The sequence below is a fragment of the Salvelinus alpinus genome, chromosome 18 (genome assembly GCF_045679555.1).
Source record: "Salvelinus alpinus chromosome 18, SLU_Salpinus.1, whole genome shotgun sequence".
Taxonomy (NCBI): domain Eukaryota; kingdom Metazoa; phylum Chordata; class Actinopteri; order Salmoniformes; family Salmonidae; genus Salvelinus; species Salvelinus alpinus.
Window position 1 is genome coordinate 30,622,261 of NC_092103.1, and position 25,982 is coordinate 30,648,242.

The 25,982-nt window shown below is 47.5% G+C and overlaps 1 protein-coding gene across 5 annotated transcripts in view; it reads right to left on the minus strand.

The window, feature by feature from the left end:
- Window positions 1-25,982, minus strand: part of LOC139544181 (disabled homolog 2-interacting protein-like) — a 267,245-nt gene that overhangs the window by 79,634 nt on the left and 161,629 nt on the right. Inside the window, exon 1 of one of the 5 annotated variants that reach the window (XM_071351000.1) lies at window positions 14,180-14,399. The exons of the other annotated variants lie outside the window; for them this stretch is intronic. Coding sequence (XP_071207101.1) covers window positions 14,180-14,202 — 23 coding nt within the window. The 5' untranslated portion in view covers window positions 14,203-14,399. Of the gene's footprint in view, window positions 1-14,179; window positions 14,400-25,982 lie in introns of those variants that run through there. 5 annotated transcript variants of the gene reach the window in all.

A 25,982-nucleotide genomic window follows, 5' to 3' on the forward strand; every position in this document is an offset into this window, starting at 1 on the left:
ACAGAGAGCAGCCATAGCTGCAGATTATAACCCCAGGAAGCTCTTTGTAATGGCTGCCAGCTTTGTCCTCATATCCACTGTCCAGCCTGGGCCGGACAATGGCCTGGATCTCTCCCTTCCTCCCTCCCTCTCTCTCTGTCTGTGTCACACACATGCAAAATCATACAAGTGCTTGCACACATAGAGTATGAGATATAGAGGAACTGGCACACACAAACACGCACGCACACATACACCACTCGTTCTGTCATTTCACACTCACACTCGAGAGTTCCCCTCCCATCTCCTCCCTCTCTTTTACTCTCCCCATCTTTTCCTGACGTTTATTCGGAACGGAACACAGCTCAGAGCTCACTCCAGAGAGAGCTCTGTCTGTCAGACTCCAGATCTGGGAGCTTCTGGCCAATCACAGGGCACAGCTGCAGGGGGAGGAGGGGGGGAGTTTGAACCAGGCTCTGCTCTCTGATTGGCTGCAGAGGTACCGGGCAGAAAAGTGAGAGAGAAACTGACGTGAGAGAGAGAGGGAGTGAAGTATGGAGGATTAAGCAGAGCAGCGGATATGTGTGTGTTGGGGCTTGCTGTGAGGGGATAGGGGTGTGCTATCGTCTTATCGAGCTACAGGGTCTGAAACATGCTCCACAGACCAAGGACCCTGGCCAGCCGGATGCATCTGGACCATCAATATTCCTGACTGTATTCAGACTGACAGCAAGACTGAGGGAAGCAACTTCAGCTCCTCAGGCAGAGCTTGACACTTCAGACCGGAACAAGCTCTAACACTCCCATCCATCACTCCAGTTCCTGGACCTGTCAACCAACCGGCCTCTGCTAGGGCCAAACAGAGCAGGCGTTTTATTACTCAAAGAGGAATAAGAGGAGGAATCCTCATGTGGCACCAGATGGGCCTCAGATAAAGTACCGTTCTGCTCTCTCTCCGTCAGACAGACAGCTGGGTAGAGAAGAGAGTTTCTCTCTCCGTCAGACAGACAGCTGGGTAGAGAAGAGAGTTTCTCTCTCCGTCAGACAGACAGCTGGGTAGAGAAGAGAGTTTCTCTCTCCGTCAGACAGACAGCTGGGTAGAGAAGAGAGTTTCTCTCTCCGTCAGACAGACAGCTGGGTAGAGAAGAGAGTTTCTCTCTCCGTCAGACAGACAGCTGGGTAGAGAAGAGAGTTTCTCTCTCTGTCAGTGAGACAGCTGGGTAGAGAAGAGAGTTTCTCTCTCCGTCAGACAGACAGCTGGGTAGAGAAGAGAGTTTCTCTCTCTGTCAGACAGACAGCTGGGTAGAGAAGAGAGTTTATCTCTCTGTCAGTCAGACAGCTGGGTAGAGAAGAGAGTTTCTCTCTCTGTCAGACAGACAGCTGGGTAGAGAAGAGAGTTTCTCTCTCTGTCAGACAGACAGCTGGGTAGAGAAGAGAGTTTCTCTCTCTGTCAGACAGACAGCTGGGTAGAGAAGAGAGTTTCTCTCTCTGTCAGACAGACAGCTGGGTAGAGAAGAGAGTTTCTCTCTCTGTCAGACAGACAGCTGGGTAGAGAAGAGAGTTTCTCTCTCTGTCAGACAGACAGCTGGGTAGAGAAGAGTTTCTCTCAATCAAACTGTATCTTTACATCAGTGGAGGCTGGTGGAAGGAGCTATAGGAGGACAGGCTCAGTGTAACGTGTTTCCATATGTTTGATGTGTTTTATTCCGTTCCATTGATTCCATTCCGGACATTATAATAAGCCTGTCTTCCTATAGCTCCTCTCACTAGCCACCACTTACATTCCCTTTCAATCACATGTTTTGTAGATGGTGTTGTTGTAGCTCCTCTGAATGTGGACACAGAGAGGGAGAACATAGTGACTGGTGGACCATGCTGTGCTGAGGAAGAACTCAAACATCATTTTTCTGAGCAAACCCCAGAGGTTTGGAGGATGTCCACCTGAAACATAGCAGTGTGAGTCAGACAGGACACGTCTTTCTAAACACCCCACTACAGCTACACTTCCTGCTCTTCAAACAAATACACGGGAAACAGCCATTGACCTCATTGAGTGAGGCAACATACACAGACTGTCAAGATGATGGAGAGAGAGAGTGCGAGAGAGATGGAGAGAGAGATGGAGAGAGAGACATAGAGAGAGAGAGAGTGCGCGAGAGAGAGAGAGAGAGAGACATAGATAGAGAGACATAGAGAGAAAGAGAAAAATATGCTAGAGGTCTTGTACAACCCTGAGAGGCTGTAATGTTATGTCATGTAAGGTCTACCAGTCTCCTTCTCCTGTCTGTCTCTCCCCCAGGGAGAACCCCTCTGCTCCAGGGTGGAGTCCCAGTCTCCTTCTCCTGTCTGTCTCTCCCCCAGGGAGAACCCCTCTACTCCAGGGTGGAGTCCCAGTCTCCTTCTCCTGTCTGTCTCTCCCCCAGGGAGAACCCCTCTGCTCCAGGGTGGAGTCCCAGTCTCCTTCTCCTGTCTGTCTCTCCCCCAGGGAGAACCCCTCTGCTCCAGGGTGGAGTCCCAGTCTCCTTCTCCTGTCTGTCTCTCCCCCAGGGAGAACCCCTCTGCTCCAGGGTGGAGTCCCAGTCTCCTTCTCCTGTCTGTCTCTCCCCCAGGGAGAACCCCTCTACTCCAGGGTGGAGTCCCAGTCTCCTTCTCCTGTCTGTCTCTCCCCCAGGGAGAACCCCTCTACTCCAGGGTGGAGTCCCAGTCTCCTTCTCCTGTCTGTCTCTCCCCCAGGGAGAACCCCTCTACTCCAGGGTGGAGTCCCAGTCTCCTTCTCCTGTCTGTCTCTCCCCCAGGGAGAACCCCTCTACTCCAGGGTGGAGTCCCAGTCTCCAGACACTCTCAATGTACTCCCAAAACACTTCATTAAAGTGGAATTAACATGGCAACCAACACACATCCATCTTTCTGTCACTTCCTCCCTCTATGTCCACATCCATCACCCCATCTACCAGTGTCAGTGGGAAAATGAGAGTGACAGTGAATATCTGAATAGCAATGTGACATGTCTGTATTGCGTAGCAGTATATGTGTATTTTATATGATAGGCACCTCTACCTAACTGTATTAGTGCTATGAAAGAAGCTGTTAAGATGCATGTTAAATAAAATGCATTCTGTGAAGTGATGCTTATAGCTCCTGAGTAGATCCCCTGTGAAGTGTATGTATCTGTGTGTGTGTGTGTGTGTGTGTGTGTGTGTCTGTATGTCTTGTCATACCTCAGCTCATTCACAGATAACAACTAGCTTTACAATCATCCGCTCCTCTCCTCCTCTCCATCCCCCAACACCATCTATTCTCAGCTAACGTCTTCACTTGCGTTCTCTCTCTCTCTCTCTCTCTCTCTCTCTCTCTCTCTCTCTCTCTCTCTCTCTCTCTCTCTCTCTCTCTCTCTCTCTCTCTCTCTCTCTCTCTCTCTCTCTCTCTCTCTCTCTCTCTCTCTCTCTCCATGTATACCTGTGGGTGGGGGCTATACTTGATGCAAAGGGAATTATCTTTTTCATTAAAACTGGTCTTTACCTCCCATCACTCTTTCTCTCCTCACTCACTCACCCTCTCCTTCCCATCCCTTGTTCAATGGGCAGGGTGGGGGGTCTCCTCTCCTCCTCCCTCTGTCTCCAGTCCTCTGGGTTCTATTCTTTCCATGTAAATATTTCAGAGGCAGAGCAGGAATAGAACAGATAGGCCTTATTTCTCCCAGACAGAATATTCCCTCTGACGTACAGAGAGAGGAGATATATAAAACTTGAGCTGGGCGATATGGACAAAGCTCTGCTTAGCTTCCCCGTCTTATCGACCAGCCTGAATGTCTGCCTTTTCTCTTCTCAGAATCCACCGATGATTCACTTAGCAGGGAGTCTTTCCACCGGCCTGGCCAGGCCCTGCTCATCGTCTGGGATACAGTCACTCTATCCAGCCTGAGCGCGGCTGGGCCGATGGAAACCTGGTTAGAATGGGGCCCAGGGACAGGAGAGAGAGGAGTAATGGACTCTAAGAGCTTCTGAACCCCGGCCCGCCCAGAGGCTGTCTGCATCCTGTTTCTATGTTGTAGTAAACTCCGTCAGATAGCCTATCAGACTGAGGATCTGGTAGGAACCCAAATCACTCAGCCACAGAGGTGTCAGGGCACTTAAGGGTGTAACACCACGCTGACTGACTTAGCACTCCACCAGGGACTGCAGATACACTGATAACCAACCAACTGTAAATATGATGTGTGGGTAAAGTAGTGCAGAGCTAAATAACACAGACAACTAACAGTTCACCCTAAAGCTCCTAAAACAGCTACATTATTAAGACAACAACCTTATTTAACCACTGGTCACATTCATTGGCTGTCCCTAGTCATGTGATTAGCTTCCCAGATTACTGTACACCTGCAGCAGCAATAGCCTATAGCAGCAAAAAGGGACAAGAGCCGTAATGCAGCCAGCCAGCCGGTCTGATAAACAGAGGACAGTTAATGGAGGATAGTGTTAACACTAAGGCCTACAGCAACAGCATCAGGGCTGGACCCCACCTAGCTCTCTGTTGACATGGCACTCTACTGTCAGCCCAGCAATGTTTCCTACCATCCATAAACGCTTCTGCACAAACTTACACTCACTCTACACGGGTGGCTGTCCTGACCTTATCACATGTTTCTGTAATACCAACATGTTTGAAGCAGACCACCATAGTCCCTGTGCCCAAGAACACAAAGGCAATGGCTTACATCAACACCATTATCTCAGAAACCCTAGACCGAACTCCGATTTGCATACCGCCCAAACAGATCCACAGATGATGCAATCTCTATTGCACTCCACACTGCCCTTTCCCACCTGGACAAAAGGAACACTTATGTGAGAATGCTATTCATTGACTACAGCTCAGCATTCAACACCATAGTGCCCTCAAAGCTCATGACTAAGCTAAGGATCCTGGGACTAAACACCTCCCTCTGCAACTGGATTCTAGACTTCCTGACCGACCGCTCCCAGGTGGTAAGGGTAGGTAGCAGCACATCTGCCACGCTGATCCTCAACACAGGAGCTCCACAGGGGTGCGTGCTCAGTCCCCTCCTGTACTCCCTGTTCACCCACGACTGCGTGGCCAAGCACAACTCCAACACCATCATTAAGTTTTCAGAGGACACAACAGTGGTAGGCCTGATCACCAACATCGACGAGACAGCCCATAGGGAGGAGGTCAGAGACCTGGACGGGTGGTGCCAGAATAATAACCTATCCCTCAACGTAACCAAGACTAAGGAGATGATTGTGGACTACAGGAAAAGAAGGACCGAGCACGCCCCCATTCTCATCGACGGGGCTGTAGTGGAGCAGGTTGAGAGCTTCAAGTTCCTCTGTGTCCACATCACCAACAAACTAGACTGATCCAAACACACCAAGACAGTCGTGAAGAGGGCACGACAAAGCCTATTCCCCCTCAGGAAACTAAAAAGATTTGGCATGGGTCCTGAGATCCTCAAAAGGTTCTACAGCTGCAACATTGAGAGCATCCTGACTGGTTGTATCACTGCCTGGTATGGCAACTGCTCGGCCTCCAACCGCAAGACACTACAGAGGGTAGTGCGTACGGCCCAGTACATCACTGGGGCTAAGCTGCCTGCCATCCAGGACCTCTACACCAGGCGGTGTCAGAGGCAGGCCCTAAAAATTGTCAAAGACCCCAGCCACCCCAGTCATAGACTGTTCTCTCTACTACCGCATGGCAAGCGGTACCAGAGTGCCAAGTATAGGACAAAAAGGCTTCTCAACAGTTTTTACCCCCAAGTCATAAGACTCCTGAACAGGTAATCAAATGGCTACCCGGACTATTTGCATTGTGCCCCCCCCCCCCCAACCTCTCTTTACACTGCTGCTACTCTCTGTTTATCATATATACATAGTCACTTTAACTATACATTCATGTACATACTACCTAATTGGCCCGACCAACCAGTGCTCCCGCACGTTGGCTAACCGGGCAATCTGCAGATCAGTAAGCTGACTGGCTAAGAGGCTGACAACACTGAGTTTATTGGGTATGAGATGCAGAGAATAGAGACATGATTGGGCCAGCTGACTAGGTAAGAGATCCAGTGAACTAATTGGACAAGATCTTTTCACACTAGATAGATGATTGGGAAAAATATTTTCAGACTAGCGAGATGATTGGGTAATGTGTTGGAGCTGTAGTGATCTCCTCTGTAGCCTGTGCTGCGTTTTAACGCTCCAGTCAGCCAGCCAGCCGTAGGAACAATTGGGCATGGACCATGGCACAAACACTCTAACATACACATCAAAGGAAAATGGTCTGACACGTACGCACGTATACACAAACAGACACACACAGTTGTTCAACACAACATTACAAAACACACACAACCACACACAGACATTATATCTCTCTTCTTCTCTCCTCTCCTCGTCTCTTCTCTTCTCTCCTCTTCTCTCCTCTCTTCTTCTCTCCTCTTCTTTCCACATCTCCCACATCGCTCCTCTTCTCTCCTCTCTTCTTCTCTCCTCTTCTTTCCACATCTCCCACATCGCTCCTCTTCTCTCCTCTCTTCTTCTCTCCTCTTCTTTCCACATCTCCCACATCGCTCCTCTTCTCTCCTCTCTTCTTCTCTCCTCTTCTTTCCACATCTCCCACATCGCTCCTCTTCTCTCCTCTTCTCTCCTCTTCTTTCCACATCTCTCCTCTTCTTTCCACATCTCCCACATCGCTCCTCTTCTCTCCTCTTCTCTCCTCTCTTCTTCTCTCCTCTTCTTTCCACATCTCCCACATCGCTCCTCTTCTCTTCTCTCCACATCTCTCCTCTTCTATCTGTTCAGATGGAATAATGAGTCCCTCCGGTCTCCTCACAACAGATCTAGACACGTAATCGTTTGGTGCGTATGTTTTTTGTTGAATTATCTCAAAGTCAATGTATTTGTTTCTTCTTTCTATATGGATGCAACAATGCTCGTGTGTGTGTGTGTGTCCTCCTGTCAATCGCAACATCTGTGGTGGAACGAGCTTGGACAAGACGGAGCGAGAGGAAAACAGAACGGAGAGATCCTGACAGGAATCACTGGAACGGAACGGAAGTTGTGTGTGAGCGGAACCTGTCTATTAATCAGACAGACAGAACAGAACCAAGTCACTGTCACATACTGAGATACCTCAGGGAACCCCAGAGACTGAGAGAAACTCAGCAAATACACTCAGATGATGTACTAGAGGTAATAACAATGTAATAATATGGTCACTAGAGGAGACACAGGAAAAGTTGGAGCTAATAAGTTAATGCAGCTTCAGCTATCCTAGAATTCGACTTACAGTGGAATCTCTCTCCACAGAACCCCCAGCCAGATATAATAATTACCCATTGGCCATCTGACACAGTATATGGCCTTGATTGGTTTTGAGAGAGGGAGAGAAAGAATGGAGAGAGTAGAAGCGGTTTGGTGCTGTTGCATTAGTGTCCTCTAGCCTTGTACAGACAGAGGAAGAGGAGTGGACCACTCCTCACTCTATCACTCTCTCAAAGAGCGATGCAATCAAGACAAAACAGGGGGATGACACGAGGGAGATGGACGACGAAACAGATGTCTCCAGGCAGCCCAGCACCGCACAACAGGGGATGAAACACTGAGCCTTTCAGTGCCTCTACCAATTTATTGAGGAATAATCACAGCAAACACACCAATTCACTTTGAGCCTGCTGCCTGCCTCGCTGAGAGGAGATGTAAAGACACATACTGTATGAGAGAAACAGCTGAACACAGAAACATGCATTTCTAGCTGGAGGGGAATAAAGGGGGGGTTGAGGGCTGTGACACAGGCAAACACGCACACGCGCACACACAACCCCCCCACCCCCACGGAACACAAAGGGAGCAGAGACAGCAGGAAGCTGTGTTGGCTATAAATGACATCATCTACAGGAGCAGATCTCTGTGGCTCTCTATCTGTTGCCAGGACCCTTTAGGAGCCCGTTGGGATGCCTGACTCACAGCACAGAAGAAGTGCATTATGGGTAGAGCTAGCTGGAAGCCGAGGTCCTGTGGTTAAACAACAGCTGTTGTGGATCCAACACAGCCGGATCTAGGGTGCAGAGGTCAGCAGGTGAAATCAGGCCAACACACACAGATTACTATGAAAGAGCACGCTACATGCTGGGTGGGATGTTTTCTGCGTATTCTGTGTAACATCTGTTATAGGACCCAGACAGAGGAGAGAGACTATTCAGGTGCATCTGTCATGGTGTCATGGCCCTTGTTGTTTAACGTAGCAGAGCAGCTGGCCACTTCAACAGGCCAGAGGATGAGCTGACCAGACCTGACTAGACCTGACCTGACTAGACCTGACCTGACTAGACCAGACCTGACTAGACCTGACCTGACTAGACCTGACCAGACCTGACTAGACCTGACTAGACCTGACCAGACCTGACTAGACCTGACCTGACCAGACCTGACTAGACCTGACCTGACCTGACTAGACCTGACTAGGCCAGACCTGACTAGACCTGACCTGACTAGACCAGACCTGACTAGACCTGACCAGACCTGACCAGACCTGACCTGACCTGACTAGACCGGACCTGACCAGACATGACTAGGCCAGACCTGACCAGACCAGACCTGACTAGGCCAGACCTGACCAGACCTGACCAGACCAGACCTGACTAGACCAGGCCTGACTAGACCAGACCTGACTAGGCCAGACCTGACCAGACCTGACCTGACCAGACCTGACTAGACCTGACTAGATAAGACTTGACCAGACCTGACTAGACCTGACTAGACCTGACCAGACCTGACTAGACCTGACCTGACTAGACCTGACCAGACCTGACTAGACCTGACTAGACCTGACCAGACCTGACTAGACCTGACCTGACCAGACCTGACTAGACCTGACCTGACCTGACTAGACCTGACTAGGCCAGACCTGACTAGACCTGACCTGACTAGACCAGACCTGACTAGACCTGACCTGACTAGACCTGACCAGACTAGACCAGACCTGACTAGACCTGACCAGACCTGACTAGACCTGACCTGACTAGACCGGACCTGACTAGACCTGACTAGACCTGACCAGACTAGACCAGACATGACTAGGCCAGACCTGACCAGACCAGACCTGACTAGGCCAGACCAAACCTGACCAGACCTGACTAGACCAGACCAGATAAGACTTGACCAGACCTGACCAGACCTGACTAGACCTGACCAGACCTGACTAGACCTGACCTGACTAGACCTGACTAGAACTGACCAGACCTGACCTGACTAGACCTGACTAGGCCAAACCTGACTAGACCTGACTAGACCTGACCAGACTAGACCAGACCTGACTAGACCAGACTTGACCTGACCAGACCTGACTAAAACCAGACCTGACTAGGCCAGACCTGACCAGACCTGACTAGACATGACCAGACCTGACTAGACCTGACCAGACCTGACTAGACCAGACCTGACTAGACCAGACCTGACCTGACTAGACCAGACCTGACCAGACCTGGCTAGACCAGACCTGACTAGACCAGACTTGACTAGACCAGACCTGACTAGACCAGACCTGACCTGACTAGACCTGACCTGACTAGACCAGACCTGACTAGACCAGACTAGACCTGACCTGACTAGACCTGACCTGACCTAACCTGTCTAGACCTGACCAGACCTAACCAGATCTGAATAGACCAGACCAGACCTGACTAGACCAGAACTGACATGACCTGACTAGACCTGACCAGACCTGACTAGACCTGACCAGACCTGACTAGACCAGACCTGACTAGACCTGACCAGATCTGACCAGAATGTTATTATTATTGACCACTATAGGAAATAGACAGACAGATGATGGATGTGTGTGTGTGTGTGTGTGTGTGTGTGTGTGTGTGTGTGTGTCCCAGTAATCACAGCAGGGGACAAAGTGGTCTAAAGAGAGAGTCACTGATCTTCAACGGTTTCAGGGTAAAAGGGATGCATTAATGAGGACAAAGGTCAGGATATAAATAACCCTTAATGAGCCAATCAGGTCAGAGGTTGATGAAGACAACGTTCAAGGAACAGTTATTCTTCTCACAGAATGAAATAGAACACATCATGGGAAGCACATCCTATGCCTTGAGAGCCATGTATACGGTGGATATAATATCAGTATACAATCTGGAGAGAACAAGGAACATCAGCATGAATACCAGGCTTGATGAGCAGATACTCCAGGTAGATCTGATACTGGCGACTTAACAGGAGACCTTCATGCATAGACAAAGACCAGAGCTCTTTGTTGATCCGTCACAGCATCAGCTCATAGCTACACCCCCTCTGATCTCAATGTGACCTCAAACACACAGCATGGTGCCTGCAAACAGAGGACGGGAACAAGAGAGCGCAAGAGGAGGGCAGAAGAACGTTACCATAATATGACACTGATTCAGAGAGACTTCTTTCTCGTGCTGCCCTCTTCCCCGCTATCCTGTCTGAGTCTGTCTACAGGAGCCAGAGAGATGACTGGTCCCAGCCAGCAGAGATCTTCCCGGCTATCCTGTCTGAGTCTGTCTACAGGAGCCAGAGAGATGACTGGTCCCAGCCAGCAGAGATCTTCCCGGCTATCCTGTCTGAGTCTGTCTACAGGAGCCAGAGAGATGACTGGTCCCAGCCAGCAGAGATTTTCCCCGCTATCCTGTCTGAGTCTGTCTACAGGAGCCAGAGAGATGACTGGTTCCAGCCAGCAGAGATCTTCCCGGCTATCCTGTCTGAGTCTGTCTACAGGAGCCAGAGAGATGACTGGTCCCAGCCAGCAGAGATCTTCCCGGCTATCCTGTCTGAGTCTGTCTACAGGAGCCAGAGAGATGACTGGTCCCAGCCAGCAGAGATCTTCCCGGCTATCCTGTCTGAGTCTGTCTACAGGAGCCAGAGAGATGACTGGTCCCAGCCAGCAGAGATCTTCCCGGCTATCCTGTCTGAGTCTGTCTACAGGAGCCAGAGAGATGACTGGTCCCAGCCAGCAGAGATCTTCCCGGCTATCCTGTCTGAGTCTGTCTACAGGAGCCAGAGAGATGACTGGTCCCAGCCAGCAGAGATCTTCCCGGCTATCCTGTCTGAGTCTGTCTACAGGAGCCAGAGAGATGACTGGTCCCAGCCAGCAGAGATCTTCCCGGCTATCCTGTCTGAGTCTGTCTACAGGAGCCAGAGAGATGACTGGTCCCAGCCAGCAGAGATCTTCCCGGCTATCCTGTCTGAGTCTGTCTACAGGAGCCAGAGAGATGACTGGTCCCAGCCAGCAGAGATCTTCCCGGCTATCCTGTCTGAGTCTGTCTACAGGAGCCAGAGAGATGACTGGTCACAGCCAGCAGAGATACTACCTTAGCAAGATACTGTATACTCACAGACCTCCCCATTCCTTCCCTTCCAATGTAGAGAAAACATGGCATGGCCTGGTCAACTAAACCTGGGAACGCCCCAACCAGGAAATAAGCATGGAGTAAACACTCTTGATTGGTTTCCAATCTCTCCGGTCACGGGATGAGAGGGAGCCTCATGTTGGAGCAGGAAGTGTGCCCTCTGACCCACAGATCATTGAACTGAGGGTGGGAGGCAACAGGGAGAAGGAAGTAAGATAGGTGGGAGAAGAGAGAGAGGAGGGAGAAGAGAGAGAAAGAGGAGGGAGAAGAGAGAGAAAGAGGAGGGAGGACAGAGAGAAAGAGGAGGGAGAAGAGAGGAGTGAAAAAATCCTCAGAAATAAAACTAGTTTATGTTGAGCTCTTCAAAGCCAAGGTTTATTTCAACCTCACTATATCCTCTCTGTTTATATCAGTTTGTCTTTTTTAACTCGTTTTTTTATATCTAGTTTTGCCTTTTTAACTACAGACGTTTATTCTCAAAAGTAGTCATAACTATAGATATTGTTACACATGTAGTCACACTGTTGTTACACTATTGCATTTAATCAAGACTAGGGTTTACTTTCTAAAGTGAAGTGGGCTTTCAGAGGAGTCCTTCAATGCCTTTTAAATGGTGCTACACAGTAGAGCTACATGTATAGTGCTACAGTAGAGCTGTCTCAATAATACTCTGAGCAAAAATATAAACGCAACATGTAAAGTGTTGGTCTCATGTTTTATGAGCTGAAATAAAAAATCCCAGAAATGTTCCATATGCACAAAAAGTTTATTTCTCTCAAATGTGGTGCACAAATTTGTTTACATCTCTGTTAGTGAGCATTCTCGTTTGCCAAGACAATCCATCCACCTGACAGATGTGGCATATCAAGAAGCTGATTAAACAGCATGATGATTACACAGGTGCACCTTGTGCTGGGGACAATAAAATGCCACTCTAAAATGTGCAGTTTTGTCACACAACACAATGCCACATATGTGCTGAGGAGTAGTTATGTCTGTAATAAAGCCTTTTTGTGGGGAAAAACTGATTCTGATTGGCTAGGCCTGGCTCCCCAGTGGGAGGGCCTGGCGGCCAAGTGGGTGGACCCCTATGCCCTCCCAGGCCCACCCATGGCTGCACCCCTGCCCAGTCATTTGAAATCCATAGATTAGAGCCTAATGAATTTATTTAAATTGACTGATTTCCTTATATGAACTGTAACTAAGTAAAATCTTTGAAATTGTTGCATGTTGCGTTTATATTTTTGTTCAGTATAAATAGGAGAATGAGGACACATAGGATGGTGATGGTACACTGTAAAAATGACTCATTGGATCAACCTAAAATAATGTTAGGTTTTCTCAGTTGAAAAATGTAATATTTGTTGCAACCTAATTAGGTTACAAGCAATTAATGATATATTTCCTGTTAATCAATTTCCTGCCACAGCTACATTGCAACCACCACTATGCAATGTGAATGTGCTTGAGAGGTGGAAAGCAAATTAGAAGCTTTCATTCAATTCCAAAAATCACATTGATCTATAAATTCGTTATTGTACTTCAGACACATTGAATAGAATAGGTTAGATAAACCAAAGTGTAATTTGTATCGTACCAATCAGAAAACCACTTCAGATGAACAACAGTGCCGTCCCACTTTTAACAGTGTAAGCATGACTATGGGTTTTAACTAGGCTACTCCCTGCTGAGAGAGCGAAAGAGGTGTGTGTGTGTGTGTGTGTGTGTGTGTGTGTGTGTGTGTGTGTGTGTGTGTGTGTGTGTGTGTGTGTGTGTGTGTGTGTGTGTGTGTGTGTGTGTGTGTGCAGAGGGAAAAAAGAGGATGAGCAGAGAGGGACACTGTCAAATAAACACATTACATAAAGAGTTATCATGCAGTATCTGAGCTGCAGGGGAAAATATAAATGAGTTACAAGCAAGCAGGCTTCTTAATTAAACCATTGCATAACAACGACATCCTTAAACAAGTGCTAATGGAAGTGATAGCACTGTGAGAAGAGAAGGCGATGAAGATATGAGAAGAGGGGTACATGTGGAGAGAGAGAAGGAACTGCTGACCTACTGTTAGCCTACTTCACTATGTCGCATGTACCCCGCAAGAAAACGGGTAGGAAAGGAGGCAGAAGTCAGTAAGAATGGAGGAATGGAAGGCTTGCTTGCTAAATGCAAAAACGTATTAGGCAGATAAAGTATGTCAACATTGACAAGGCAAAACACTAGTAGACCTACTGCATGACTGCACTGGTATTCAGAGCAAGCTGGTGATCTCTCTCTCTCTCGCTCTCCTCTATTCTGTATATAAACAACATCAGAACTATTACAGACCAAAACCACAATAGAACGATAATTGACTAATAGAGATGAGTGAATAACCAAATGATTACACGTAATTTCCTCCCAACAGTAAAGTGAACTATGCTTTGAAGTCTTGTTCTGCACTAGGCCTACAGTAGATTCGCCCCTGGGGCAAAATATTTCCCTGTTCAAGTCTGAGCGCGTCCCTAATTCCTCCTTCTCCTTCATTTACTATTTCCAACCAGTCTGCTTGACTTGTTCCTGTCTACCCGAACAGCATTCCCATTCCAGTAATTATTTTCTTCAAGCCATATAGCCGACGTAAACATAATGTAACAACACTGTAACGACTGTTTGCAATAGCGTAGCTAGCGACAGTAACTCGTTTATATCCCCGGGGAAAATAGGGTGGAGGTCGCGAAATCAAACAGCGGGCAGCAACTGTAGCTATCCGTCATTAACACACCAACAGAGTTTTTATCAATATGATAGCAAGATAGGAACACTTACGATTTACTAAATAGGTGAAACATCGCTCCATGGAACCTCGCGCGGGTTCCCAATGACACACCACTTCAATTTGGGTCGCATTCCTCTCTGCGCGCTAATCGCTGCTTGTTTTCCGACTATTTTGTGTGGCCGCAGCCTGCCCTTTGAGATCCGCCGCTACTCCCAGTATGGGCTGCTCTAGTCCCATACGTCCCGAGAGAGCAGTCTGCTGTGCCTTGTCAAACACTCCCCTCTCTCTCTCGCTCACTCCACATCCCGTTGAAAAAGATTCCGCCTCTTTTTATGGAAAAAAGAGCTGATGCCTTGACAGTTTATTTGGCACAAATAAATAGCATTTCATCAGTTGACTATTTATTTTCTAATGTCACGAAGACAACGTGTAATGGGGATAGGTGCACACATCAATCATTATCAACTGATATGGAAAAAAGAGCTGATGCCTTGACAGTTTATTTGGCACAAATAAATAGCATTTCATCAGTTGACTATTTATTTTCTAATGTCACGAAGACAACGTGTAATGGGGATAGGTGCACACATCAATCATTATCAACTGATATAATAACTCAGTAAAAAGGCTCCCAATAATTTAGTAATAAAAAGTTAGAGTGGCTGATGTGAACTTTGATTTCACTTGGATGTTCATTTTTATGACTAAGGCAGTATGAGTGATGGACATTGGACACCCTACTGAATTACTGAATCAAAGAAGTAAGAAATCACAGCCACTTTGAGGTGGGACTCTAACTGAGGGTATAAATCAAATCAAATCAAATCAAATTTTATTAGTCACATACACATGGTTAGCAGATGTTAATGCGAGTGTAGCGAAATGCTTGTGCTTCTAGTTCCGACAATGCAGTATAAAGGATGGTACGGTCAATGCTACCCCCCACTACACAGAATAAAGATGTCATCATCAGCCAAGCGACAGACAAGGGATGCGTGAGTGCCTCACATTAAATTGTTCATGGACACTGATGTCAGTTTAGTATTCTACCCTAAGGGGAGGTAAACTGTTCCTAGATCTGTGCCACCAACCCCAGAATATCAGAATACAGATTTCATCACTGACCAAGCGTGCCTCTTAGAGTAAATTGAGGTCAAATTTCTAGGAGGTAAACTGATTCTAGATCTGTCCCTATGGGCACTTTTCACCCAGTTCCTTTCTTTGAGTTCATTTCCCCTCTGTCACCATGTACTCAAGGCAGAGCGTCTGTGACAGGCACCTCCCCCCGTGTTTCCCACACCACCCTGGGCAGACAGGAAGCCTGCCTGCCCCCTCCCTCTGGAGCACCAGAACAGCTCCTGGAGGAAAACAATGGCTGAGTGGCTGTGTGTGGGAAAATACAGGGCCTTTTGGTGGAGAGAGGGTTTACAGGAAGACATTTTTTTTTTTTAAAGATGAGAGAGAGTTAGGAGAGAGAGAGTAGAGAAAGGAGAGAGAGAGGGTAGGAGTGAAAGAAAAAGAGAGAGAGAGAGAAAGAGAGAGAGAGAAAGCGCGAGCGAGAGAGAAGAAGAGCAAGAGCAAGAGAGTGGAGGATGAGAGAGAAATAAGGCCAGACAGATTTTGAGATGCGAAATGTTGCCAGATGTATCCCTCTTCATGTAGTTTTCTCAGACTGGGAGGAAGACCTTCTGGGGAGAGGGCATGATGTCACTGTGGAGGCATGCCGTTAGAACTTTGTTACATGAGTTACCTCCCAAATGGCACCCTATTCCCTTTATAGTGCACTACTTTTTACCAGGCCCATTAGTGCTCTGGTCAGAAGTAGTGCACTATACAGGGAATAGGGTATCATTTGAGTGGACGGGGGAGCCAGAGTACTGGGCCGTTAAGTAACTTAATGGCCTGAACACACAGACAAACAGGTTTGTATTTACAGGAGGCCACGAGTCTACTAACCTTACCCCATCCTGATTAAATAGTGAGGCTCAAATTGCTCCAGTGCTTCATGTAAAAGAGCCTTGTACAGAGTTGGTACAGGTACTGTTTCTATACTCTCAATATGGAGACTCATGTCATGGATGTGTAATGGTTTCTGCTTGATGTTACTGTAATACCTGCTAGTGGAGAGGCTCACCGTATTTATACTGTAGACAGTGGGCCATAAAGTATAAACACAGGTGAGTGAGGAAAAGGTAGCTTAAAAGGTAGCTTAAAAGGTAGCTTAGGTGCAACCAAGGTGCTGGACAGCTTACAAAACAATGTCCTTACAACATAAGGCCAACAGAGAGAAACTATAATCTGCCTATAATCTTACCCCCCTGCTGTAGATTGAACTAGTCTCTTATCATAGACAAACTGTCCAGGACAGGGTTTTACTGCAGGTAGGCCTGGTTAAAGTCCAACTACAATCCTAAGGTAAAATACAGGAGCTAGACTCTGTAACAATACAACATTGCCAGGATTTCCTAATTTCTCTAGGTTTGATCATAATATACTGTACAGCATTGCATTGTCAGATTGTTTACAATAAAAAACCAAAATGCCTTTGGGAAACTACTCTATCAATGGAAATAAGTTTGTATCCAGTGTAGTGGAAGACAGTCCAGGGCAGAACAAATGACATATCTCCATAGGTATTCACAGAGAAACACAGCGGTTGTGAATGGACACTCTGTTGCCTATATCCATTAATAACATTCAGAGACTCTGAGAGGCATGATTGCACCCACACACATAGCCTGAGCAGTGCTGTGAGTGATGATGAGTGTGGCTGATGGATGTGTGTGTGTGTGTGTACAGTACATGATTGTGTGTGTGTGTGTGTGTGCGTGTGCGTGTGCGCGTTTTCATACGTCTGTATGTGTGTGTGCGTATGTGGGTGTACACTACAGGGGAGCAGGGGGTAGTTTGTTGAGGCAGACAGAAATGATAGGGGTCATGTGTAAGAAGAGAAGACGTCAGTGAGCTATGTGTCTGTGGGGAGTCCTCTAGGGCCCCACCTCTTAGAGGTTATCCCCCTGGCTCCTGCTAACATATAACCTGTTAAACAGACAGAACACAACCCTGCAGCACTGACAGAGTGTGACGGAGGGAGAGAAAGAGGGAGGGAGGGATGGAGGGGGAGAGAGACGAGCTATAGACAACAAATGCATTCCTGACAAGCTCCCACAGGCTTACACTACAGGCAAACAGAAGGACAGAAAGAGTGAGAGAGAAAGAGAGAAAGAGAAAGAGACAACGAGAGAGAGAGAGCGAGAGGGAGAGAGAGAGAGAGGTAGAGGGAGACAGACAGAGATGGATATAAATATTGTGTGTGTTTGGCCAAAAATTATGGATAGAGGACAATTTTCTGCTAATTTTGAAGGCGAGGAAATACAGCCTAACACATTTTCAGTGCAGCCCTCTGGACCTGTTGAAGACCGAAATACAACATTGTTCATAATATACTGTACCACATTGTGTTGTCAGATGGTTTACAATAAAAATGCAAAATGCCTTTGGAAATCTACTCTATCAATGGAAATAAGTTTGCATCCAGTGTAGTGGAAGACAGACCAGGGCAGAACAAATGGCATATCTCCATAGCTACTCATAGAGAAACACAGCGGTTGCGTAAAACATATTCTATCTCAAGGCCATCAGACTGTTAAATACCCATCAGTAGCCGGCCTCCACCTAGTACCCTGCCCTGAACTTAGTCACTGCCACTAGCCGGCTACCATCCGGTTACTCATCCCTGCACTTTAGAGGCTGCTGCCCTATTAACATAGACATGGAGCACTGGTCACTTTAATAATGTTTACATACTGTTTTACCCATTTCACATGTACTGTATACTATCCACATATTCTTCAGATATACTACATAATCTATCCACATACTGTCCATATTGTCTATACATCCCATCTATCTATCTATCTATCTATCTATCTATCTATCTATCTATCTATCTATCTATCTATCTATCTATCTATCTATCTATCTATCTATCTATCTATCTATCTATCTATCTATCTATCTATCTATCTATCTATCTATCTATCTATCTATCTATCTATCTATCTATCTATCTATCTATCTATCTATCTATCTATCTATCTATCTATCTATCTATCTATCTATCTATCTATCTATCTATCTATCTATCTATCTATCGTCCTATCCATCTGTAGGTGATGGCTTTGGGAATCGCTTCCTTTTAGGTGGTTGTAGAATTCAACGTCTCTTTTCTGGATTTTGATAATTAGTGGGTATCGGCCTAATTCTGCTCTGCATGCATTATTTGGTGATCAACATTGTACACGGAGGATATTTTTGCAGAATTCTGCATGCAGAGTCTCAATTTGGTGTTTGTCCCATTTTGTGAAATCTTGGTTGGTGAGCGGACCCCAGACCTCACAACCATAAAGGGCAATGGGCTCTATGACTGATTCAAGTACTTTTAGCCAGATCCTAATTGGTATGTTGAATTTTATGTTCCTTTTGATGGCATAGAATGCCCTTCTTGCCTTGTCTCTCAGATTGTTCACAGCTTTGTGGAAGTTACCTGTGGCGCTGATGTTTAGGCCGAGGTATGTATAGTTTTTTGTGTGCTCTGGGGCAATGGTGTCTAGATGGAATTTGTATTTGTGGTCCTGGCGACTGGACCTTTTTTGGAACACCATTATTTTGGTTTTACTGAGATTTACTGTCAGGGCCCAGGTCTGGCAGAATCTGTTCAGAATATCTAGGTGCTGCTGTAGGCCCTCCTTGGTTGGTGACAGAAGCACCAGATCATCAGCAAACAGTAGACATTTGACTTCAGATTCTAGTAGGGTGAGGCCGGGTGCTGCAGACTTTTCTAGTGCCCACGCCAATTCGTTGATATATATGTTGAAGAGGGTGGGGCTTAAGCTGCATCCCTGTCTCACCCCACGGCCCTGTGGGAAGAAATGTGTGTGTTTTTGCCAATTTTAACCGCACACATGTTGTTTCTGTACATGGATTTTATAGTGTCGTATGTTTTACTCCCAACACCACTTTCCATCAATTTGTATAGCAGACCCTCATGTCAAATTGAGTCGAAGGCTTTTTTGAAATCAACAAAGCATGAGAAGACTTTGCCTTTGTTTTGTTTTGTTTGGTTGTCAATTAGGGTGTGCAGGGTGAATACATGGTCTGTTGTATGGTAATTTGGTAAAAAGCCAATTTGACATTTGCTCAGTACATTGTTTTCATTGAGGAAATGTACGAGTCTGCTGTTAATGATAATGCAGAGGATTTTCCCAAGGTTGCTGTTGACGCATATCCCACGGTAGTTATTGGGGTCAAATTTGTCTCCACTTTTGTGGATTGGGGTGATCAGTCCTTGGTTCCAAATATTGGGGAAGATGCCAGAGCTAAGGATGATGTTAAAGCTATCTATCTATCTATATATAAACTCATTAAAAAAATAAGCGTCCTCTCACTGTCAACTGCGTTTATTTTCAGCTAACTTAACATATGTTCATACAAATATTTACATAACAAGATTCTACAACTGAGACATAAACTGAACAAGTTCCACAGACATGTGACTAACAGAAATGGAATAATGTGTCCCTGAACAAAGGGGGAGGTCAAAAGTAACAGTCAGTATCTGGTGTGGCAGATCTACATAGGCGTACAGAGGCCCATTATCAGCAACCATCACTCCTTGTGTTCCAATGGCACATTGTGTTAGCTAATCCAAGTTCATAATTTTAAAAGGCTAATTGATCATTAGAAAATCATTTTGCAATTATGTTAGCACAGCTGAACAATGTTGTTCTGATTAAAGAAGCAATAAAACTGGCCTTCTTTAGACTAGTTTAGTATCTGGAGTATCTATAACCGTTGCCGCTTGTTATAGACCCCCTTCATCCCCCAGCTGTGCCCTGGACACCATATGTGAATTGATTGCCCCCCATCTATCTTCAGAGTTCGTACTGCTAGGTGACCTAAACTGGGATATGCTTAACACCCCGGCCGTCCTACAATCTAAGATAGATGTCCTCAATTTCACACAAATTATCAAGGAACCTACCAGGTACTACCCAAAATCCATAACAATTGGCACCCTCTTAGATATCATCCTGACCAACTTCCCCTCTTAATACACCTCTGCTGTCTTCAACCATGATCTCAACGATCACTGCCTCATTCCCTGCGTGATCTCAATGACCACCCCTCATCACTGTCAAACGCTCCCTAAAACATTTCAGCGAGCAGGCCTTTCTAACCGAACTGGCCCCGGTATCCTGGAAGGATCAAAAGTGCTTTCCTCTCCATCTTAAATAAGCATGCCCCATTCAAAAAATATAGAACTAAGAACAGATATAGCCCTTGGTTCACCCCAGACTTGACTGCCCTTGACCAGCACAAAAACATCCTGTGGCGTTCTGCATTAGCATCGAATAGTCCCCGCGATATGCAACTCTTCAGGGAAGTCAGGAACCAATATACTTAGTCAGTTAGGAAAGCTAAGGCTTTGCTTCCTGTAGCATAAATCCAAAAAGTTTTGGGACACTATAAAGTCCATGGAGAATAAGAGCACCTCCTCCCTGCTACCCACTGCACTGAGGATAGGAAACACTGTCACCACCGATAAACCTACGATAATTAATCATTTCAATAAGCATTTTTCCACGGCTGGCCATGCTTTCCACCTGGCTACCTCTACCCCGACCAACACCTCAGCACCCCATGCAGCAACTTGCCCAAACCCTCCCTGCTTCTCCTTCACCCAAAGCTGATGTTCTGAAAGAGCTGAAAACTCTGGATCCGTACAAATTAGCTGGGCTAGATAATCTGGACCCTCTCTTTCTATTATCTGCGGAAATTGATGCAACCCCTATTACTAGCCTGTTCAACCTCTCTTTCGTATTGTCTGAGATCCCCAAAGATTGGAAAGCTGCCGCGGTCCTCCCCCTCTTCAAAGTGGGCGACACCTTAGAGCCAAACTGTTATAGACCATATCCATCCTGCCCTGCCTTTCTAAAATCTTCAAAAGCCAAGTTAATAAATAGATCACCGACCATTTCGAATCCCACCAATTCTCCACTATGAAATCTGGTTTCCGAGCTGGTCATGGGTGCACCTCAGCCACGCTCAAGGTCCTAAACGATATCATAACCGCTGTCGTGTCTTTGGCATCATTAAATTGAAGACTGTTATTTTATCAAATTAATTCTCTGTAATTATTATTACGTGATTAAACTAATCATGTAAATGTAATTAACTAGGAAGTCGGGGCACCAAGGAAAATGTTCAGATTACAAAGTTATAATTTTCCTAATATAAATCTTCAGATATTTTAATATCTGATCAATTAGTCTTCTAATTAATGAATTATTCTGTACCTCACGTTAGTCTCATTCCGAACATCGTAAATCGTTGGTTATCTGCACGAACCCAGCCTTTACTATGAATCATCCATACATCAATTGTCTTAATCATTTATTTACTAACTAACTAAATAATCACAGAAATGCATAAACAAACAAACAGTAGATATGGTTACAAGGAAATGATAGGGGAGGTTCCCTAGTGGGCTAAGCCGATATGGCAGCTTGGTGGACAAAGGGAAGTGGGTGTGGACTGAAAAGGGCGTAAATTACAAGAGTCGCTACACAGTTGATAATTATTAATTGACATGCTAATCCTTTGCACATGAACACTCACTCATTGTCACGCCCTGGCCTTAGTATTCTTTGTTTTCTGTAATATTTTGGTTAGGTCAGGGTGTGACATGGGGGATGTTTGTGTGTATTTGTCTCGTCTTGGATGGTTGTATTGTATAGGGGGTTTTGTAGAGGTTATGGGGTTGTGTTTAGTGTAGGTGTCTAGGTATGTCTATGGTTGCCTGAATGGTTCTCAATCAGAAACAGCTGTCTTTCATTGTCTCTGATTGGGAGCCATATTTAAGGCAGCCATAGGCATTAGGCTATTGTGGGTAATTGTCTATGTGTAGTGTTTAGTGTCAGCACTATTTTGTTTGAATAGCTTCACGGTCGTCTGTTTGTTGTTTTGTTCGGTTGTTCGTCTTCATAATAAAAGAAGATGTCTTTCTATCACGCTGCGCCTTGGTCCACTCTTCTTCAACGTTACGACGATCGTGACAGAATTACCCACCAAACAAGGACCAAGCAGTGTGTTAAGCAGCAGCAGGAGCAACCTACACAGGATTTATGGCAATGGGAGCAGAGTCTGGACTATACTACGTGGGAGGAGATCGACAGGTGGGCGATCGACCCAGGGAGAATGCCGGAGCCCGCCTGGGATTCTCTGGAGGAGTGTGAGGAGGAATACCGGCGAATGGAGGCAGCACGACGACGCGGTAGGAAGCCTGTGAGTCAGCCCAAAAAATTATTGGGGGGGGGGGGGGGGGGCTAAAGGGTAGTGTGGCGAAGTTAGGTAGGAGACCTGCGCCAACTCCCTATGCTTACCGTGGAGTGCGAGAGTACGGGCAGACACCGTGTTATGCGGTAGAGCGCATGGTGTCTCCTGTACGTGTGCATAGCCCGGTGCGGGTTATTCCACCTCCCCGCACTGGCAGGGCTAGATTGGGCATTGAGCCAGGTGCCATGAAGCCGGCTCAACGCGTCTGGTCTCCAGTGCGTCTCCTCGGGCCGGCATACATGGCACCAGCCTTACGCATGGTGTCCCCGGTTCGCCAACACAGTCCAGTGCGGGTTATTCCACCTCCACGCACTGGTCGGGCTACGGGGAGCATACAACCAGGTAAGGTTGGGCAGGCTCGGTGCTCAAGGGAGCCAGTACGCCTGTACGGTCCGGTATATCCGGCGCCACCTCCCCGCCCCAGCCCAGTACCACCAGTGCCTACACCACGCAACAGGCTTCCAGTGCGTCTCCAGAGCCCTGTTCCTCCTCCACGCACTCGCCCTATGGTGCGTGTCTCCAGCCCGGTACCAACAGTTCCGGCACCACGCACCAAGCCTCCTGTGCGTCTCCAGAGTCCTGTGCGTCCTGCTGCTGCTCCCCGCACTAGCCTTAAGGTGCGTGTCCTTAGCCCGGTACCACCAGTTCCGGCACCACGCACCAAGCCTCCTGTGCGTCCCCAGAGTCCTGTGCGTCCTGCTGCTGCTCCCCGCACTAGCCTTAAGGTGCGTGTCCTTAGCCCGGTACCACCAGTTCCGGCACCACGCAACAGGCCTACTGTGCGCCTCAGCCGGCCAGAGTCTGCCGTCTGCCCAGTGCCGCCTGCACTGCCCGTCTGCCCAGTGCCGCCTGCACTGCCCGTCTGCCCAGTGCCGCCTGCACTGCCCGTCTGCCCAGAGCCGCCTGGTCTATCCGTCAGGCCAGCGCCGTCTGAACTGCACGTCTGTCCCAAGCCGTCAGAGCTGCCCGTCTGTCCCGAACCATCAGAGCTGCCCGTCTGTCCCGAGCCGTCAGAGCTGCCCGTCTGTCCCGAGCCGTCAGAGCTGCCGTCTGTCCCGAGCCGTCAGAGCTGCCCGTCTGTCCCGAGCCGTCAGAGCTGCCCGTCTGTCCCGAGCCGTCAGAGCTGCCCGTCTGTCCCGAGCCGTCAGAGCCGCCCGTCTGTCCCGAGCCGTCAAAGCCGCCCGTCTGTCCTGAGCCGCTAGAGCCGCCCGTCTGTCCTGAGCCGCTAGAGCCGTCCGTCAGTCAGTAGCCGCTAGAGCCGTCCGTCAGTCAGGAGCAGCCAGAGCCGTCCACCAGACAGGAGCAGCCAGAGCCGTCCGCCAGACAGGAGTAGCCAGAGCCGCCCGCCAGACAGGAGCAGCCAGAGCCGCCCGCCAGACAGGAGCAGCCAGAGCCGCCCGCCAGACAGGAGCAGCCAGAGCCGCCCGCCAGCCAGGAGCAGCCAGAGCCGCCCGCCAGCCAGGAGCAGCCAGAGCCGCCATCCAGCCATGACCAGCCAGAGCCGCCAGCCAGCCATGACCTGCCAGAGCCGCCAGCCAGCCATGACCTGCCAGAGCCGCCAGCCAGCCAGGATCTGCCAGAGCCGCCAGCCAGCCAGGATCTGCCAGAGCCACCAAAGCGGGTATTAACTATGGTGGAGTGGGGGCCACGTCCCGCACCCGAGCCGCTGCCGTAGGAAGGCCCACCCGGACCCTCCCCTTCTGTGTCAGGTTTTGCGGCCGGAGTCCGCACCTTTGGGGGGGGGGGGTACTGTCACGCCCTGGCCTTAGTATTCTTTGTTTTCTGTAATATTTTGGTTAGGTCAGGGTGTGACAGGGGGGATGTTTGTGTGTATTTGTCTCGTCTTGGGTGGTTGTATTGTATAGGGGGTTTTGTAGAGGTTATGGGGTTGTGTTTAGTGTAGGTGTCTAGGTATGTCTATGGTTGCCTGAATGGTTCTCAATCAGAGACAGCTGTCTTTCATTGTCTCTGATTGGGAGCCATATTTAAGGCAGCCATAGGCATTAGGCTATTGTGGGTAATTGTCTATGTGTAGTGTTTAGTGTCATCACTATTTTGTTTGAATAGCTTCACGGTCGTCTGTTTGTTGTTTTGTTTGTTTGTTCGTCTTCATAATAAAAGAAGATGTCTTTCTATCACGCTGCGCCTTGGACCACTCTTCTTCAAAGTTACGACGATCGTGACACTCATTCAGGAATCATTGCAATCAATATATATTTACGCTCAGTGTGTCGTCAGATATCGCTGTTGGAATCGTCCGTCTTTCTGTTGGAAAATTAATCCGCTCGTCTCTCTGTCCGCTCGTCTCTCCAAGTCTTTTGTGGTTAGAATGAATACATCAGAGTCCCATTCAGAAATGTTCTTATAGAATAGATGTTTTGGCGGTTGTCAGTCCTCGCATTCAATTGTACATAATTTCTAGCTGCATACTAGTAATTAGTATTGAAGATTTGCTCTTATTCTGTCGGGATCGATAGTCTTTAGAGTTTAACCATTTCCACCCGTGTAGCCAATGCTCCACGTGGTTTGGTTAGGAATTCAACAACCATTACAACCTTAGCTTATACTGAGGTTTTTGTGGTCTCTACTCAAACCTTTGCCCTCTCGGTGACCGAGGTACACATGGTCTGAAGTGGGTTTCTTCAGGTGGGGTTTTTATTTGGAACAGTAGAAAAGGGCTGTCCCATGAGCCACATCATGTCTGTGTTCATAGGGGCAGGCCAATGACTTAGTTAAACTTTGAAGGGAATACAATTCTCTCACATTAACGGTTTAAAATCACATTACATAATTTCACAAATAGTTTAATCTTTACTCATTCATTCATTTATACAATAATTAGACGCAACCCTCATAACGGAGGCTCCTGTATAAACAGAGTTATGGTAATGTGGCTGTATTATCTTTCATGGTTCACAGTTCACAGCCTGAAACAAAATGGACTGGGTCATAGTTGGCTACTCCACCGACCGTTTACACATTCTCCAAAACATGTATATTGTTCAGTTCTCAAGTTCTGTGGTGTAGAAGAAATTCCTTTATTCTACTGTGAAACTCTCTCTCTCTATACTGCCTGGCCAGGGGGAGAGATTCTCCTCCAGGAATTTATGACCTGAGGTAACAGAACCTGGGTGTAGGAGAGGGAGAGAAAGGGGTAAGGTACTCGCTATACCCAAAGAAGGCCACGGAATGACCCCGCCATCGATAAAAGACAGTACTGTGCAGCCGTCTTCATCAACCTGGCCAAGGGTTTTGACTCTGTCAATCACCGCATTCTTATCGGCAGACTCAATAGCCTTGGTTTCTCAAATGATTGCCTCGCCTGGTTCTCCAACTACTTCTCAGAGTTCAGTGTGTAAAATCGGAGGGCCTGTTGTCTGGACCTCTGGCAGTCTCTATGGGGGTGCCACAGGGCTCAATTCTCGGGCTGACTCTTTTCTCTGTATATATCAATGA